This window comes from Paroedura picta, chromosome 4, assembly GCF_049243985.1.
Source record: "Paroedura picta isolate Pp20150507F chromosome 4, Ppicta_v3.0, whole genome shotgun sequence".
In the NCBI taxonomy this organism is placed as follows: Eukaryota; Metazoa; Chordata; class Lepidosauria; order Squamata; family Gekkonidae; genus Paroedura; species Paroedura picta.
Window position 1 is genome coordinate 96615406 of NC_135372.1, and position 15770 is coordinate 96631175.

Below are 15770 nucleotides of genomic sequence, written 5' to 3' on the forward strand. Positions count from 1 at the left end.
ATTAGAAACAGCCCACGTACTTAAGCCCAGAACAGTCCCAATCCCAACAGTTTACACAGAGAGAGAGCTGCTCACTAGGGTTTGAAGGCTGGTTCTGTGTCTCCAACCAGCGATGCTACCTTGAGTTGCAGACCTCATGTATGTTTTGTGGCAAGCAGGAATTGGAGCTATTAGCCCAGCTGACCCTGTTTAAATTCCAAAAGACACACAATAAACTTATCATGATCCTCATTCCATTTTGTCTGAGGAAGAGTGCATGCACTCGAAAGCTCACGCCTTGAATAAATCTTTGTTGGTCTTAAAGGTGCTATTGGACAAATGTTGTTACAATAAACTTCTATAAGCCTTACTTGCAAATGGTCAACTTCCCCTTGACTGAAGCTTGGGGAAGTTGTGTTGGTATAAGCCACACTTTTGCAAAGTTCACATAAAGCTCTCCACAAAGCTAGAACTGGAACAAATGAATACCTAAAAAGATGAGATGCTTCTTGATATGCCCCTATTTCCTATCTCAAATGATTTTATCAGTTATTCTTTATTCCGTTGAAAGATTATTTCTAAAGCCATACATTATTCAGAGGGAACAAACTACCCTTTGAAACTACAATTTATTATCATGTCTTTTTTCAATATGGATCCATGTAGTATGCTCTTTTATAAGGGTGGAAGAATATATTTTAAATATTTTGCAAGTGCTAGTATCACATTCTTGGCCTAACCTGAACAAAGTATTTCAGATAACACATAAAGTTTTTAAGGCATTGGATAAACGACTTGCCAGTTTTCTTGCCAGTTCTACCCAGCAACCGCAATTTCTGCACTTTAAAAAAAAGGCTCTTCAAAGTAGTACTATGAAGAGAGTGATGCAAAATATTTTTAAAATGAAGCCATGAAAGGGGGGGGGGAGAGAGGTGATCACAGGCTTAGTAGCCTCTGCATACCTAGAGGGAGAAATTACTCTTTATTTAATAGATTTATAAGCCCACCTTTTCTCAGCCAATCCAAGGTGTGTAACAAAACTAAACTATTTAAAAGCAGAGTTCAGATATATAGTTCAAACAGTCACAAAGCCTTATAAGTCCCCCCAAAATCTTGTAACATATTCCGGTGACTCATAAGATACTCTCATAATGTTTAAGATTTAAAAGACAAACTCCCTTTTCATTGAGATACATCTAGGTGGTCTGAAGAAGCAGAACAAGTCTGAGTTCAGGATCACCTTTAAGGCCAACTAAGTTTCATTCAAGGTGTGAGATTTCATATGCATGCAGCTTTATCAGATAACTGCATGCACACTAAACATATGCATTGGATACAATTTCTTAAATGTGCCCCCTGAACTCAAACCTGTTCCCCCCATGTCTCACTTCCCACAGCAGCCCACTGAATACATTCTTATCCATGGTTTCTCTATATATAATTTGTGAAATAGCCTGGGGGTGGAACGTGTTTGGCTGTCTAAGTTGGAATAGGGCCAATCAGATTGGCCCTGCCTCTGAAGCTCCCGCCCTCCGTCCCTGGACTCTAGCTTCTTTGCTCTCAGACGCATCTCAGTGGCTGGAGCCAGCAGCAGGTAAGGGGAGAGGGCCCTGGGCAAAGGGTCATGGTGGAGGGCAAAGGAGAGGGTCCTGGGCAAAGGGGAAAGGGCCCTGGGCCAGCAGCAGGTAAGGGGAGAGGGCCCTGGGCAAAGGAGGAGGGCCTGCTAATGAGGGCCTCTTGGCCTGCTAGGCTGGGCCTGCTAACGTAGACCTCCAGGCCTGCTAAGCAGGGCCTGTTAATGACAGCTTCCCGGCCTGCTAATGACAGCTTCCCGGCCTGCTGATTGCCTGCTAAGGAGCTCTGTCCCAGGCCTGCTAACAAGCTGGCTGCCCCCCGCCCGCCCCACTTGATCCGACTGCGAGCTGCAGCCCAAAGCTACCTTAAGCTGCCTAGCCAGGGGAGGGGACCCCTTCAAGGCCTGTTCTTAGGAATGGGCTTTGAAGCTAGTTGAATTATATTTCTACAAATCTGGGAACCCTTACAAATAGAAGGGAGGAATCTGTGGCATGGAGAAAGAACTGACAAATGTCGCCTTCCTTCTTCTACCAATGGAACTTCTGTTATATCCCCAGAAGACCACTTTTGGATTGTACCCATTAATTTTATTAATTTTATTTATGCATTTCATACCCTTGAATTTTTTAGAATATCATTGTATTTTGCCCCCTCCTACAAGAGCAATCCCCTATAATTGGGAGTAGTATCTTAAGGCAATAGCCAATAAACTTTGGCATTATAATGGAATTTAAATTGTATTGAGGTTTTAACTGCTTTAATTAGTTTTATTTGTTTTAATATTCATGTTTCCAGTAATGCTGTAAACCGCCTTGAGCCGACTTGCTAGGAGGGGCAGTCATAGAAATCCAATTACAAACAAACACATTTCTTAAACAGAATATAATATCAGGTCTCAAGGAGGCCAATGTGTTATACTTGGCTGTATCAAAATATGGTATTGAATAATAGAAGGCATTCTGTTCATGCAGGTGGGTTCATCATTTGAACTGCAAGCCCTTCCTCCCAAGGATCCTCCCACTCTTATCTTTCCAGATGGTGCAGGGTGCAACCAGGTAGGAGGGACGAGACTGGAAGATCCATTCTGTGAGTGGAGCACCCATTCATAGTTCTTGGGATGCAACTCTAACATTGGGTTGGGTTATGTTGGTTTCACTCCCTGTTTGAATTTTTTAAAAATATACTAAATTCCTGTTCAAAATCTTGGAGCAGTCTGCTCTCCAGCCTATCTTGATACTTCCCCCTCCTGTATGTATAGCACCTAAAAATGTATAAAAGCAAAGAGGAGAGTGGAACAAGAGGTGCCAATACACCCTCTAACTAGTTCAAATATTTGCAAAATTGAAAGCATTTCTCTGAAATTAGGAGCTGAAACCAGATGGTTTAACAGCAAAACAAAAGGGTAACTTCAGAGATGCAGTCTTAACTGATTTCATAGACATCTCAAATCCTGAATACTAATTCTCAGATTTACTAGACGTTAAGTAACAACATGAGCTATAAAATGCTTCCTAGTTGCAAAATTTGACTAGTGATTCTTAAAAACATCTTCTTAATAAAATATCTTAATAATAATATCTTCTAGAGTTGAAACTAAATTCTTATTTTTCTTTTCACTGAGTTTATAAAATGCATTAATGTAACACTGGCTTTGTATGTGGTGGTGCCCTTTTTTTAAAACCGGCATTTGATGCATGGCTGCAAGAGAAAACACATTTCTCAGAGTACACAGAGGCAGAATCAGATAATGTTATCGTATCTCTCTCTCATCTTCATCATTTCCTGGCCCGTTCCTGATCAGTGCTTCTTCAAACTACCTTTGTCTTTCTTGAGTCACGTATGTACACTGAACACAAACAGAACAGAGCATTTTGTACTACATTTTGTTCAAAGCATACTAGGCAAACATGATGTAGCAGCTCAAATCCTTTCCCTACAGTCCAGGTGTCCTCCTTTTGTACTTACCTAAATGTTGACCTACAGGGAAAATACTGACAACCTCAGATGCACCACTTCAAAGTGCCTGGGGAACCATATTTGAATGTTCTCCTACCCCAAAACTATTTTGTATCCAGAAAACTACCCTGAGAAGAAAGCTATATCAACCCGCCTTTACTCTGATGTAAGTACCTTTTCTTAAGTCCAGTGTATTTTGATCACCCAGATCACTCAATTATGTACCCCCACACATACCTGCACTCTGAAGTGGTATAATCTAGAAGGGCAGTATCTTCTAGTCTTTCTTTAGATCAACTTTAAGCAGCTGTGTATATTAAACAGAAACAACTGTTTTGGTTTCTCTATTTCTGCCCTTAATTATTTCAAATTGCTACCCAATGAAAAAAGCTCTGTAGGTTTTGTGCATTAATTTGACAAGTGCACATAACATTAACATGACCCGTAAAATACGTGTTTATTGCTCAACGCAGATTTTTAGCAAGGGACATGGAAAAAAGTGGAAGGTATATTTTATTTATTTACAAAATTCCACCTTTCTCCCCTCACAAGGTGGCTAACAATTTAAAACATACATGAAATCACATTTTGAAACCATTAAAATCAACTCCCCAACCACATGTTATTAAAACAAATTAATGTACATAACAATATTAATTCCCCAGCTATCTCTACATCAGTAGAATTCTTGTTGAATTACTAGCCTCAGATCCTGCATATTTCTTCAAATACTGGGTGTATCTTCAAATACTGTATGTGTATAGATTTCTGCACTACAGCATAAAAAAAAGGTTCAGGTTTGAAATTAGGGTGATTTTAAAGAGCTTTTTCTTAAATACTTTCCTAACAGTTCTAATTTTTACATGGTGGAAGTTAAAGTAAGCATACTGGATATCACACAAATATCTGCAGGGACACAAAGGAAGCCCCTCTTGCTTCTACATTTTTGGAAAAAAATTAGCATAACCAGGAATGTTAGAGGCATATAAGAAAAAATGCAAAGCCAAGTGCTGCCAGATTCTTTGGAGAAGTCACTGACATGCTGTTTCAGTCTGATCTTCCATCTATAAAGAGCCAGTACTTCACCAGTATGAAGATTAGGCCCCAATCCAGCAAGTGTTAATGCACACTAAGAAACAACTTTTGACATGTATTGCTTTCGCCATATATGCAACACAGTACTTGAGGGAGAGATAGCGTTTCACCCCAGCCTCAGTTTTATGCTCAAGTAACCAAGTAACTAATGGTTGCATGTCCATTGATGCATTGTGGAGCCCATTCTTTTTCTGTTTGAGATGGAAGAAAATCAGGGCAAGCTCCTCCTTATTTCTGGCTGCCAATAACTGGCATGGCAGGGGGAACTGGGGCTATGTGAGTGCTCTGCAATCTTAGACATCTGGCTCTGGGCTCCAGATTTTCTGTGATGAGTTTTCTAGCTTCTTATCACTTAAAACATAAGATGAATTATAAAAAGCTAAAAAATTTGACAAGTTGGTTTTGTCATTAATACAATTTCAGGTTAACATTTAGTTTTTGGGCAAATCAAACATATACAGTTTGGAAGTATAATCCTTACTATTTTTAATTGTCCACATATTTATTGTTTTACTATATATAATTTTTGTAAAAAATTTTTTTGCTTTACTACATTTACAAGTCTTCAGAAAGAAAATCTGAGAACTTCAAGCATGGAAACAGAAGTCAAGCTGTTCTCCTGCTTTAGAAAAATGGAGAGTGGACAGCATTTTTTAAACCATAAAATGGAGCTGAGAGATCTAATCCATATTAGGTTTACATACAATTTAACTTTTATTTTATACTTATTAGTCTTGTTTGATACCACAATGTTGAGAAAATGTTAACCATAACAGATTAACCAAGTTCAAAGGAGTCAAGGGTCATCTAGTTTAGTCCCCTGCCTAAATTCCAAAACGATAGATTAGAACCAAACACACTTCTGCACAGGTAGAACACAAATGCATTAATGGGTGTTTCTGTTGCTATTTTAGCTCTTTAATGAATGCAATACTACATCATTTGTTATGTCTTTCTGCATACTTCGTCGTGCTCAAAATATATGTACGCAGACTTCATCACACTCCAAATATGTGTATTCCCACATACCTGACCCAAGTGGAAAATGCATTTTCAGAGATTAATTTGCAAAAATGTAGCCAAAATGGAGCCCAGAATTCCCACACCCATTGAATCTAATAATCTATTTTTTTCCTCCAGTGTGAATAAGCCATACCAGTTTATATACAAAGCTGCCTTCTACTGAATTATAACACTGGTCTATCTAGCTCAGCAACATCTCGAGCTGGGTCCAAGCAGCTTTTCCACTAGCATAAAATGGAAGCAAAAAAAGCTATGCTGGGGCATCATGGAACCTGTGGTGACAACATTGAAGTTTGATGTGGGTTGTGTTAAACAGGGGAATTCAATTAGGTTGAATAGAAAGCTGGCCAGATACAACTCATCATGTGGCAGCAGTTCTTGGCAGTGTCAGGGGGTGAAAGGTTTGTGTTGCTATCTGGGCCAACTGCTCCCCTGTGTAGCAGTGGGAAGAGGTGGGGCAACCTGTCCCAGCTCAAGCACCAGGAGGCAGCCCAGCACAAAGACTCCTATGTGGTGAAGGTCATAGAGAGCCAGTTACTGTAAATGTAAATGAGCCAAAATGGTCTCCATGATGTATATAGTTGCCTATTAAAAAAACTATTTTAAAATTTAGGATGAATCTCTCCCGTTTTCAAAACAAACATCAGCTTATCTTTCCCAAAAATGCACACCCCCCCCCCAACCAAAATATTTGGCATGAAAGGAACCTAGATCTCTGGGTACTTTTCAAAGCAGCCTTATTTGATGCTTTGAAGAGGTAAATCTATATGTTATGAAAGTAAACTTATTCCCTTAGTTAATGCTAACTGCAGATTTTTGGGTTAACTATATTCCTAAATTCTAGGATAATCAGTATACTTTTGCTATTTTACATACTTTTAGTTCAGATTTTCAAAGTCTTTTATTTAAAAAAGCCTAGTCAATCTGATCCATGTATCTGGGGTGATATCAGGGGACAGTGAATTTATCTAAATCATAATGGCTTGGATTCAATATGTCAAGTCAGGAACAACACAGTTAAAAACTGATCTGTGTCATGGAGTGATCAGCATGTTAGATATTTAGAACTATAATCAGTGATAATCATGTCTCTAGCTCAGGATAATGCCAGTTTACTAAAAGCCTAAATTTAGATGTTAGTACTTTAAGCTACATGAAGAAATGAGAGAAAGATTAACAAACTGAATTTACAGAAAAGGAAATAGATCTGTGAAAATGTGACCTCACAACTAATCTTGATTACTTTGAAAGAACATTTCGTAAAATACTTTTACAATGGTATCTGAACCTCAGATACTATTGTAATCCTTACCCATGGTTCCTCTATATATTTGTAAAACAGCCTGGGGGGTGGAATGTGTCTGGCTGTCCAAGTTGGAATAGGGTCAATCAGACTCTAGCCTCTTTGCTCTCAGACACACCTCAGTGCCTAGAGCCAGCAGTAGGTAAGGGGAGAGGGCCCTGGGCAAAGGGTCATGGTGGAGGGCCTGCTAACAAGGGCCTCTTGGCCTGCTAGGCTGGGCCTGCTAATGAGGGCCTCCCAGCCTGCTGACTGCCTGCTAAGGAGCTCTGTCCCGGGCCTACTAACAAGCTGGCCAGCCCCCGCCTGCCCCACTTGATCTGGCTGCGAGCTGCAACCCAAAGCCACCTTAAGCTGCCTGGACAGGGGCCAGGTGGAGGGACCCTTTCGTGGCCTGTTCTTAGGAACAGCCTTTGAAGCTAGTTATATACATAAAAGTATTAGATATATGTTGGAGATATGGCCAAGGACTTACAGGTTTGATACATGTGTTTCAGGCATGTCTAAAACTTTGTTTATTAATATATTATGTGGTAATATACTACCACTTTCTAAGATACTTCTAGGATATTTAAAAGGATTGGTAGTGTCTTCAAACAGTCTCAACTCTGCTTATAGTTGCTAAGATGGTTACTGTGGCATTTTTTTTGCGGGGCGGGGGGAGAATTCCCTTCTGTAAAATATTGGTTTATATGTCTCTGGAACATAGGCCTATTCAATTATTCAAATAAATTATTTATAATGTAGTTTGGAGAATACTGGGCAATTTTCATTATGGAATGAAAATGGTAGAGAACACACCTTTTTCTTTTTTATGAATTGTTATGGAGGATATGGATGAATTGTTATGGGCATCTTTTGTCCTTCTTTATACTCAGACATTATGCAATCTGTTGTATGCAATATTGTATGATCTGAAGAAGTGAGCTGTGACTCACACCTTACCACAAATTTTCTTACTCTTTAAGGTTCTACTGGATTCTTGCTGATTTCTACTATGTAATTAAAAAGTCATGTTTGCTGAGAAACTGATAGAAATGTGTTGGAAGATTCATTGACTAGAATAGTATGCTTCTATTGATTTAAATTGTTTGATTTTCATTACAGTTAAAATGATTGCTTATACTTTTGATTGTCTAGAATCCATGATTCAGCCGGGATGTAGAAGTTGTTTACCGAATACATTTGTATAAAAAATGTCAGATGCCATCTCATTTTGTAGCAACTAATTTCATAAGCAAAGTAGTAAATCCTGTTGTCTGTCCTGCACATGCTGCAATTTGATTTCATTGAACGTACATCTACCCTACAAATTTTAGTACTGTGTATGACTGAGAGTTCCATATCTAAACTAAAGAAATGCTACAATTGCTTCAAGTCCTCCTCATACAGAAAATGCTCCTATCTTCCAAACAATCTTTCTGTATACTTTCTGGCTCCAAGCTTAGATGTAAAATTTCCAGAAAGCCATTGCAGAGAGAGAGAGAGGCTTCCTTGTTTTTGTTTGTTTTGAACATTTTGGGGAAAGTGAATTAAATCTTGGGGTACTTATGGACTGTAAGCTCAATACGAGCAGACAGTGTGATGTGGCAATAAAGAAGGTCTTGGGCATAACATCAAAATTGCAAGATGTCATAGTCCTGTTGTTTTATGCATTGGTCAGACCGCACCTGGAGTACTGTGTGCAGTTCTGGAGGCCTCACTTCAAAAACAACATGGACAAAATTGCAGAGGAGAGCAATGAAGATGATCTGGGCCTAGAGACCAAGCCCTATGAAGAAAGGCTGAGGGACTTGGGAATGTGCAGCCTGGAGAAGAAGAGGCTGAGAGGGAACATGATTGCTCTCTTTAAGTATCTGTTGTTGCTTGCAGGAGGGCAGGGAATGTTGGCAGCAGAGGTTAAAACCCGCAGTAATACGTTTAAACTATGTGTAAGATGGTATCGGCTAGATATCAGGAAAAAACATTTCACAGTCAGGGCAGTTCAGCAGTGGAATTGGCTGCCTAAGGAGGTAGTGAGCTCCCCCTCACTGGTAGTTTTTAAGCAGCAGTTGGACAACTACTTATCATGAATGCTTCAGGCTGATCCTGCATTGAGCATTGGACTACATGGCCTGTATGGCATTTCCAAGTCTATGAAATGAAATATATGTAATGTTTTCTTACTGAATTAAAATTTGCATCATGATTTAAGGGCATGAAATTGATCACATATGATTTAGCACGTAAATTGTATTTTGATATATCTCTGTAATTTTAAAAGCATGTCTTAATGAGCAAGTACAAATACACTCAGTGGGATACAGCCAGTAGTTGCCACACTCTCAGGTACCCAAGCATACCTTAGGCTTTGTTAGCTGGGAATAGAGGGGAGGAGAGCGAAAGAGATATGAAGTGAATAAAGTTGAAAAACACTGGAGTAAACAGATAAAAGTTTTATTATCTGGGCTCAGAAACAGTAGACCTCAGTATTATCACGCAAAAACAGGGGAGTGGGGAGTCTTTTTGAAGGAAAAAGCTCAGGAAATAAACACTCCCAGAATATAATTAAGGAATGGCAATAAATTTGGATGTAAGTTCCACTTTAGTAGTACGCCATTATACACAATGGGTTCAATCCTACACATACTTCATTGGGAATGAACTCAGTGAGACTGGGTTCAGAGTAGGCTACAATTGTAATAGTCAAGTATATTCTCAATATGCACTTTATATATATTCCATTTTAGTAGAATAAATAATTCCTTTAAAATACTAGTCAAACACTAGTATAACTAAAAGTTTATTTACTTCTCTAATCAGTGCCTACAAAATCACAGCTTCAGATTTTAAATTTTCACTTTGTATTTCATACTTCAAAAAATGAAGGTTTATATACACACTAAAATATTCTTTCACACAGCATCCTATTCCTTGGTTGTTTATGTATACTTTGAAATATTCATTTTTCCCCCCTAGGCCAACACTTCTCTATCGCAGATATCATTGTTTTTAATAAGAGGGAAAGAGAGTTCTAAATAGGAGATACATAATGTTTTTGTATAATGATATTATGCAAATTGCTACTGTCTATCCCTTTCACAATAATTCTAAACATTCCTGGCATGGGGTTGGAACATGAAATCTGTCAGGGAAAGTTGATGGTGGATGAGGTTCTTTTCCTTGTTCCCCCCCCTGAGCAGTCCTTTCTGGCACCATCTGCATCACTTGGGTCTCACAGTCTCATCTACTATTGTGTTGATCTTTTTGGAGTTCTTCACAGCTTGCTGTGGTCCCACTATTCTGAATCTAATTATAATTGCAAATTTGGTTATCTCACTGCTCATCCCTGAGTCCAGATTATTTATTAAACAGTACTGGTCTCAATATGAACCTTAGAGGACACTATTATTTGTTTTCCTACATTGTGAAAACCGCTGGCTTAGTTTTATCACATGAGTTCTTTAAGAATACTGTAGCTTGTAACTTTTAAAGAACTAATTACATAGTGACTGTGATATATTTTGTCTATGATATCATACTTTGTCACTATGAGAATTAGTTCTTATGTATTTCTTAAAAGAATGATTTAGGTAGGAGAATCTCTGCAGGGAAGACTGAAGCAAACAATTCTAGAAGCTTTGCTACAATTATCTCATCTTCCTTCTTTCGGTATTTTGTACATGCTGATTATTTAATGCTCCCCCTGTTTCTCAGGATCATTTCTTGAAAATAGAGAGAATTTAGATTTAGAGAGCCTTTGCATGAACAGAAAGCACTTCTCTAGCAAGGGGAGGCTCCCAATTTCCACTGAATTCTTCTGTTAGCAGCATCCCCCGTGCTTCATTAAAAAGCAACAGGGGATACAAATAGGGAGCTAGAACAGAAAGCTCCATTCATGATTCTTATGTTCCAAGAAAATGTTAGTTAAACAGTTTATTATTTTCAGCAATTTGTCAAATTCCATTTCTGGATTCCATTTCAAGAAGTATACTGGGTTACCAGGCTTTTTGCTCTTTTTTATTTTTTTCAGCTGAGTTCAGACTTTCACTTTAAGGAAATCATTTTTAATAACTTTCTTTACTGGTATGCTACTGGCAGTGGTATCCAGCCCTGCTAGCATCCTTCTGGATCTGTTAGTATATTTTCTGATCTCTACAGCAGTGGTTTTAAAGTTATTTCCAACCCTTCTAAAGAGATCTTTCTATATCATTCAGCTTCCTTTAACTGAATATTTTTCTTTTGGGGTGGGGTGGGAAATAGTGTAGAAATTATTTTAACAAACTGGGAAGCATTTAATTAATGTATCTTGAATTTGATAGGATTGTGACTGACAGGACTTGTGTTTTTAACAGTACATGTTACACCAAAATCTGAGCAACAGTTAACAATTTGGTATATTTTCCTGTTAATTTCACAACTAATTGTTCAAGGTACAGCCATCCATTATACCTGCAGGTACCCAATCAATTAGAGGGCAGTTTAAACCATGCTTTCTACACTGTTTTCATTACCTCTTTATAAGTTCAGCTGACTGAATTTAAGCCCCTCTATTCCAAACTCACACCAACTGGCAATTATACAAAGCCCATAATATAAAATCAACCACACTGAACTAGTCTAAATTTAGTCTCCCATGTTTCCTATAATTGCACTGTGATGGGTATGTGCTGATTCAGTATATTTTAACATCTCTTCCTGACTAAAATATTTCCCTGAAATCCAGGCACAGCAATTTAAAGCTTAATACTTACTTGAAGCTAAAAACAGCAAAACAAAAAGATAAAACTTTAAAAAAAGTGAACATACAGAGGACATTTTATCTTCCAGATTTTGCTGGTCTAAATCTATTGTGAAATTTACCATCTAATATACTTACGATTTTAAACACTGATTGAAAAGCAGCTTTGTAAATTGTTGCCTTCTCAAACAGCAAGCACCAACCAAAGAAGGCTAGTTTAACAAAGCATTTAAAGCGTTTGAATATGGCCATGCTTTTACTCGCTTTGAATTCAAGGCAAGGACCTAGCAAATTAAACACTCAAATGCAGACTCTTCATGGGCAGATCAGACAGAGGCACAAGGGAGACTATCAGAGTACAGGCCATGGACTCATGACTTCCCCATTCTCCTGTTCCCCCAGGGCACCTACCTTACTGTATGTCACTACTGATAAGTTGTTCGAGTGACTGCTGGGGGAGAGATTTACAGAGTTTTGTGACAGTTCAGTCTGATCTTGTTCAATTTGGTCAGGAGCAGGCCCCCATGTGTTTTTGCTGATTGTGTCTAGCTCGGAACCCCCAGGGTCTTTTAAGTTGTTTTCATCTGGTTGCCTGTTCTTCTGCGGAGAGGCGAACGGGTTAAAGTTTCCTTCTACCTTGCGATGTGGTTGCGTGTTGAACTCTGTTTCAAATGATGACAGCTGCTGCGTTACTCCTAATAGTCCTCCAACTTCCACACTGAGAATCACCCAGATGATGTCTGTGAAAGGGAAAGTTGTCAGTGCAAGGCACAATTTAATGCACCACTTAAGTTCAATATCTCTTAAAAGACATATTAAACTTAAGTCATAAGCAAACACCAATTGATGTTACTTACAGTATCAATGCTAAGCCTCATTTCCCACACAGGAAGAATTACAACAGCAGTAGATGTTTCTCAAAAACTATGCAAAAAGATTTGGCCCTTTCACTTTGAAAATAGGGAAATACTGCCACCTACTGTTAACCATTCAAAACCCCTGTCTAGAGCATGATGTAGATTATACAAGCCTCCAATTTAAGAATAGTCAGTCCAATTACATATTCCATTTGCCTCATTCTCCTGTTGACAGAAACAGCAAACTGGGATTGCTGACCATTTCAAATATCAACAAACAAAAGTACACAAGAAAATGGGTAAATTTATGCTTCATGGAGTCCACTAATTATGAAATAATTGGAGAAAATTCCAACATATCTCAGAGTGTAATGGATAGGCACTTCAAGGGAGCTTTTCTTAAATGGACAACACAGACCTGTATTTCTTAGGAATACTAACATAAAGATCATGACCACAAATGGCCCACATAAAGGTAATTCAGTAATTTTTAATTTTTATAGCTTTTAATGCAGTTAAGTGTTATATTTTCAGCATACATGTACATTTGAAGGTTTATTTATTTATTATTTTGATTTATTTCCTGCTATCATCGGTGAACCGTCTTGCAGTGGGTTACAAAGATAAAAAGATAAAACTCCACAAAAAATATTAAAAGAGCAATCTCATGTGTCATCTGCAAATGCTGGCTGAAATAGTGACCCAGTTATTCTGTGCATTTTCCAGACACAGAATGGTCACACTCCCAACGGCACAACAGGCACCCAGCTTTGTGACATGTTACTCTAAGGAGCGGAATCAAGAAACAATAACTACTGTGCGGTAAATCAAAGCAGCTGTTTCACTGATACACCTATCCTCTAATATGCCATACTGAAATGTATAATTTTGCGGTATCTGAAATGGATCTGTTCAAAACATTCCAACTAAATTAATGCAGAATATTTATGGGCTTCGTTTGTGTGAGTTTTTATTTAACAGAACATATTCTCACCATCACAGCAGCAACCCCCCATATTGTGAAATCACAATCCCTCCCCATCACTTGGCAAACCAGAGGAAAACTCACGCTGAGCATTGCATTCAAGGCAGAACATAGCAGCCACTTTAAAGAAGTCAAATGACATTTTCAGAACTGACTGTAATTTGAGAATCCTGTATTACAAATAAAGGTGGCAATCTGCAATTCATCCCTCTTATGTGCCAGAAGAGAGGGAGGCGCACAAACCATATAGGGTGGCATGAGCAGTTTGCCACTGACCAAGGATGGAAACTTGTTATTGTGCATCCTTAAAGAAGACTAAAACTGTGTGGTGGGTGTTTTTGTTTTTTGCAGGGGGCAATAATTTTTAACAAAAAATTCTTGTCTGGGCTTGTTTGAAACTCTAACTTCCAGTGCCCTATTTCTCTTGTCAGGTATGCCTATGGTTACTAACATGTATTATTTTGACATAAATCAAGCCATCCCAAAAGTTCTGATAGATCCATTAGGAGGCACAACTTACCTCCATAATAGAGTCCCGTAGCAGTGCACATTCGCCACTGGCCTTGATACATTCCTGCAGTACTTGGGCTACACATCTGAACGCTGACATCTGCAATTTCCTGGGGCTCCAGTGATCGGACCATCACCATATTCACATGGCCGAACTGATCTCCCCCGACGTACTTAAGACAAACACCCGGAGGCCATGCTTCTGTCCCTGAAATTTACAAAGATATTGGAGCATGTTGTTAAAAGTTCCAAGATAGTTTAATCAGTAAAAAGATCAATTATCTCACATATTGACAGTGATTAAGGGAAAAGCTAGTTTAGATATATATTGGTCATATATAAAAAGCTCTTTGCTGTGTATATGTAAGAGTGACTCCCAGCTATGGCAGGACACTTGAACATCCAGGAGATTGACTCAACTGATGGTCAAATATTAACTTTATTAGAACAACAAAATCTGCAGGTTTCATACTACTACAAACTATAAAAACAAATTAATTGTTATGGAGAAACCATGATATTAGCTTAAACAATCTAAGTTTTTCTTATATGTTAATGATTCACCGAACAGTATTTTGTGTTGGCTTGTATTCTGGAATATTATGGCTTGTCTATAGTCCCTTCAAAAGTGAAATTAAAATAGAAATAAAAGAACAACTGTCTAGGGTTAGAGATAAAACAATTTCAAAAATTTAAAATGTAAGCAATGCATACTGTCCTATCAAATCTATTTTACTGCTATAACACTATATAACTTATTTAGCATATAAGATTGCAATATTTGATATACTGATGGAACTTAAGTTATAAATGCCTTAGTTTCATACAAGTAAAACTACAAAATTGTAAATGTACCCAGTATGCTGTTTTAGTGCATTCCTTAATTTTTGCTATCTGGTTCAAGAGACCTAGCTTCTCAATGAAGCCTTCAGTTTCCTCTGAGACCTTGGTGCAGTATCTGTTCTACCTCTCTCTGTTTTTTTCTTCCTCTTGCAAGGCAGGGCAATAAGCTACTCTCCACCTAGTCCGTGTATAAATTTAAAGCTCAACCACAGCAAGTCAAAGAGACAACATGAGCTATGAGAAGCAATGAAAGCTCTGCCTGTTCTCCTCATGATCAGGTATCCTTCTAGGTTGCAGAAAATTATCTTGAATTTAAGAGCTGTGTATATCTATAGTATCATTACCTATTCTTTAAAAGCATTTCACTGATTTTAAAAGGGAAAAAATATATTTCATAGTAGTTTTTCTTCAGTACTCACTTAAATTTCCCCTTTTTCTGTTAGAAAAACTGGAAGAAAAACCCTCCCAGCATTCACATCTCTTATCTAGGGATGCTAGTGAGGGAGAAAGGTAAGTCTTGTGGGGAGGGTAAATAACAATAGATCTCAATGATGTTTGAGAAACAATGAAACGTGTATTTAAAAGATTTTTATACATGCAATTTTTGAATTTAAAACATTTGATAATATCAATGATACCTAATCATTCTAACCTCTTACCCAACAGCTTATGTCCATAAACAATCAGGAATTAATGACATGATGATACATGATGGGATAGGTAAAAATATATCTTCACTTCATTGCAAACATAATGAGGCAAGCTGTGAGGGATGGATCAACCCCATTACATTCTAAAACTAAGTACAATTGTCCAAATTGCTGCACTTCAGCACATATTTAAGAGAACAGACTTTAAATTTTCCACATAGTAGGCTGGCATCTGTTTTTACTCTGTGGCTTGTGCTAATTCTCCCAAGGTTTGATC

At 38.1% G+C, this 15770-nt stretch overlaps 1 protein-coding gene and 1 long non-coding RNA gene across 4 annotated transcripts in view; one reads left to right on the top strand and one right to left on the bottom strand.

Annotated features, from left to right (window-relative positions):
* Positions 1–13570, top strand: part of LOC143835943 (uncharacterized) — a 33148-nt gene extending 19578 nt beyond the window's left edge. For both annotated transcript variants that reach the window (XR_013230418.1, XR_013230419.1), the window contains exon 3: positions 13232–13570. This is a non-coding gene — a long non-coding RNA (uncharacterized LOC143835943). The remainder of the gene's footprint in view (positions 1–13231) is intronic.
* ILRUN (inflammation and lipid regulator with UBA-like and NBR1-like domains) overlaps positions 1–15770 on the bottom strand; it is a 45615-nt gene that overhangs the window by 4222 nt on the left and 25623 nt on the right. Inside the window, exons 3-4 of one of the 2 annotated variants that reach the window (XM_077334436.1) lie at positions 14011–14208; positions 12060–12388 (exon numbers count right to left, since the gene is read on the bottom strand). In XM_077334436.1, coding sequence (XP_077190551.1) covers positions 12060–12388; positions 14011–14208 — 527 coding nt within the window. Of the gene's footprint in view, positions 1–9348; positions 12389–14010; positions 14209–15770 lie in introns of those variants that run through there. The other variant, XM_077334435.1, reaches the window with a different exon arrangement.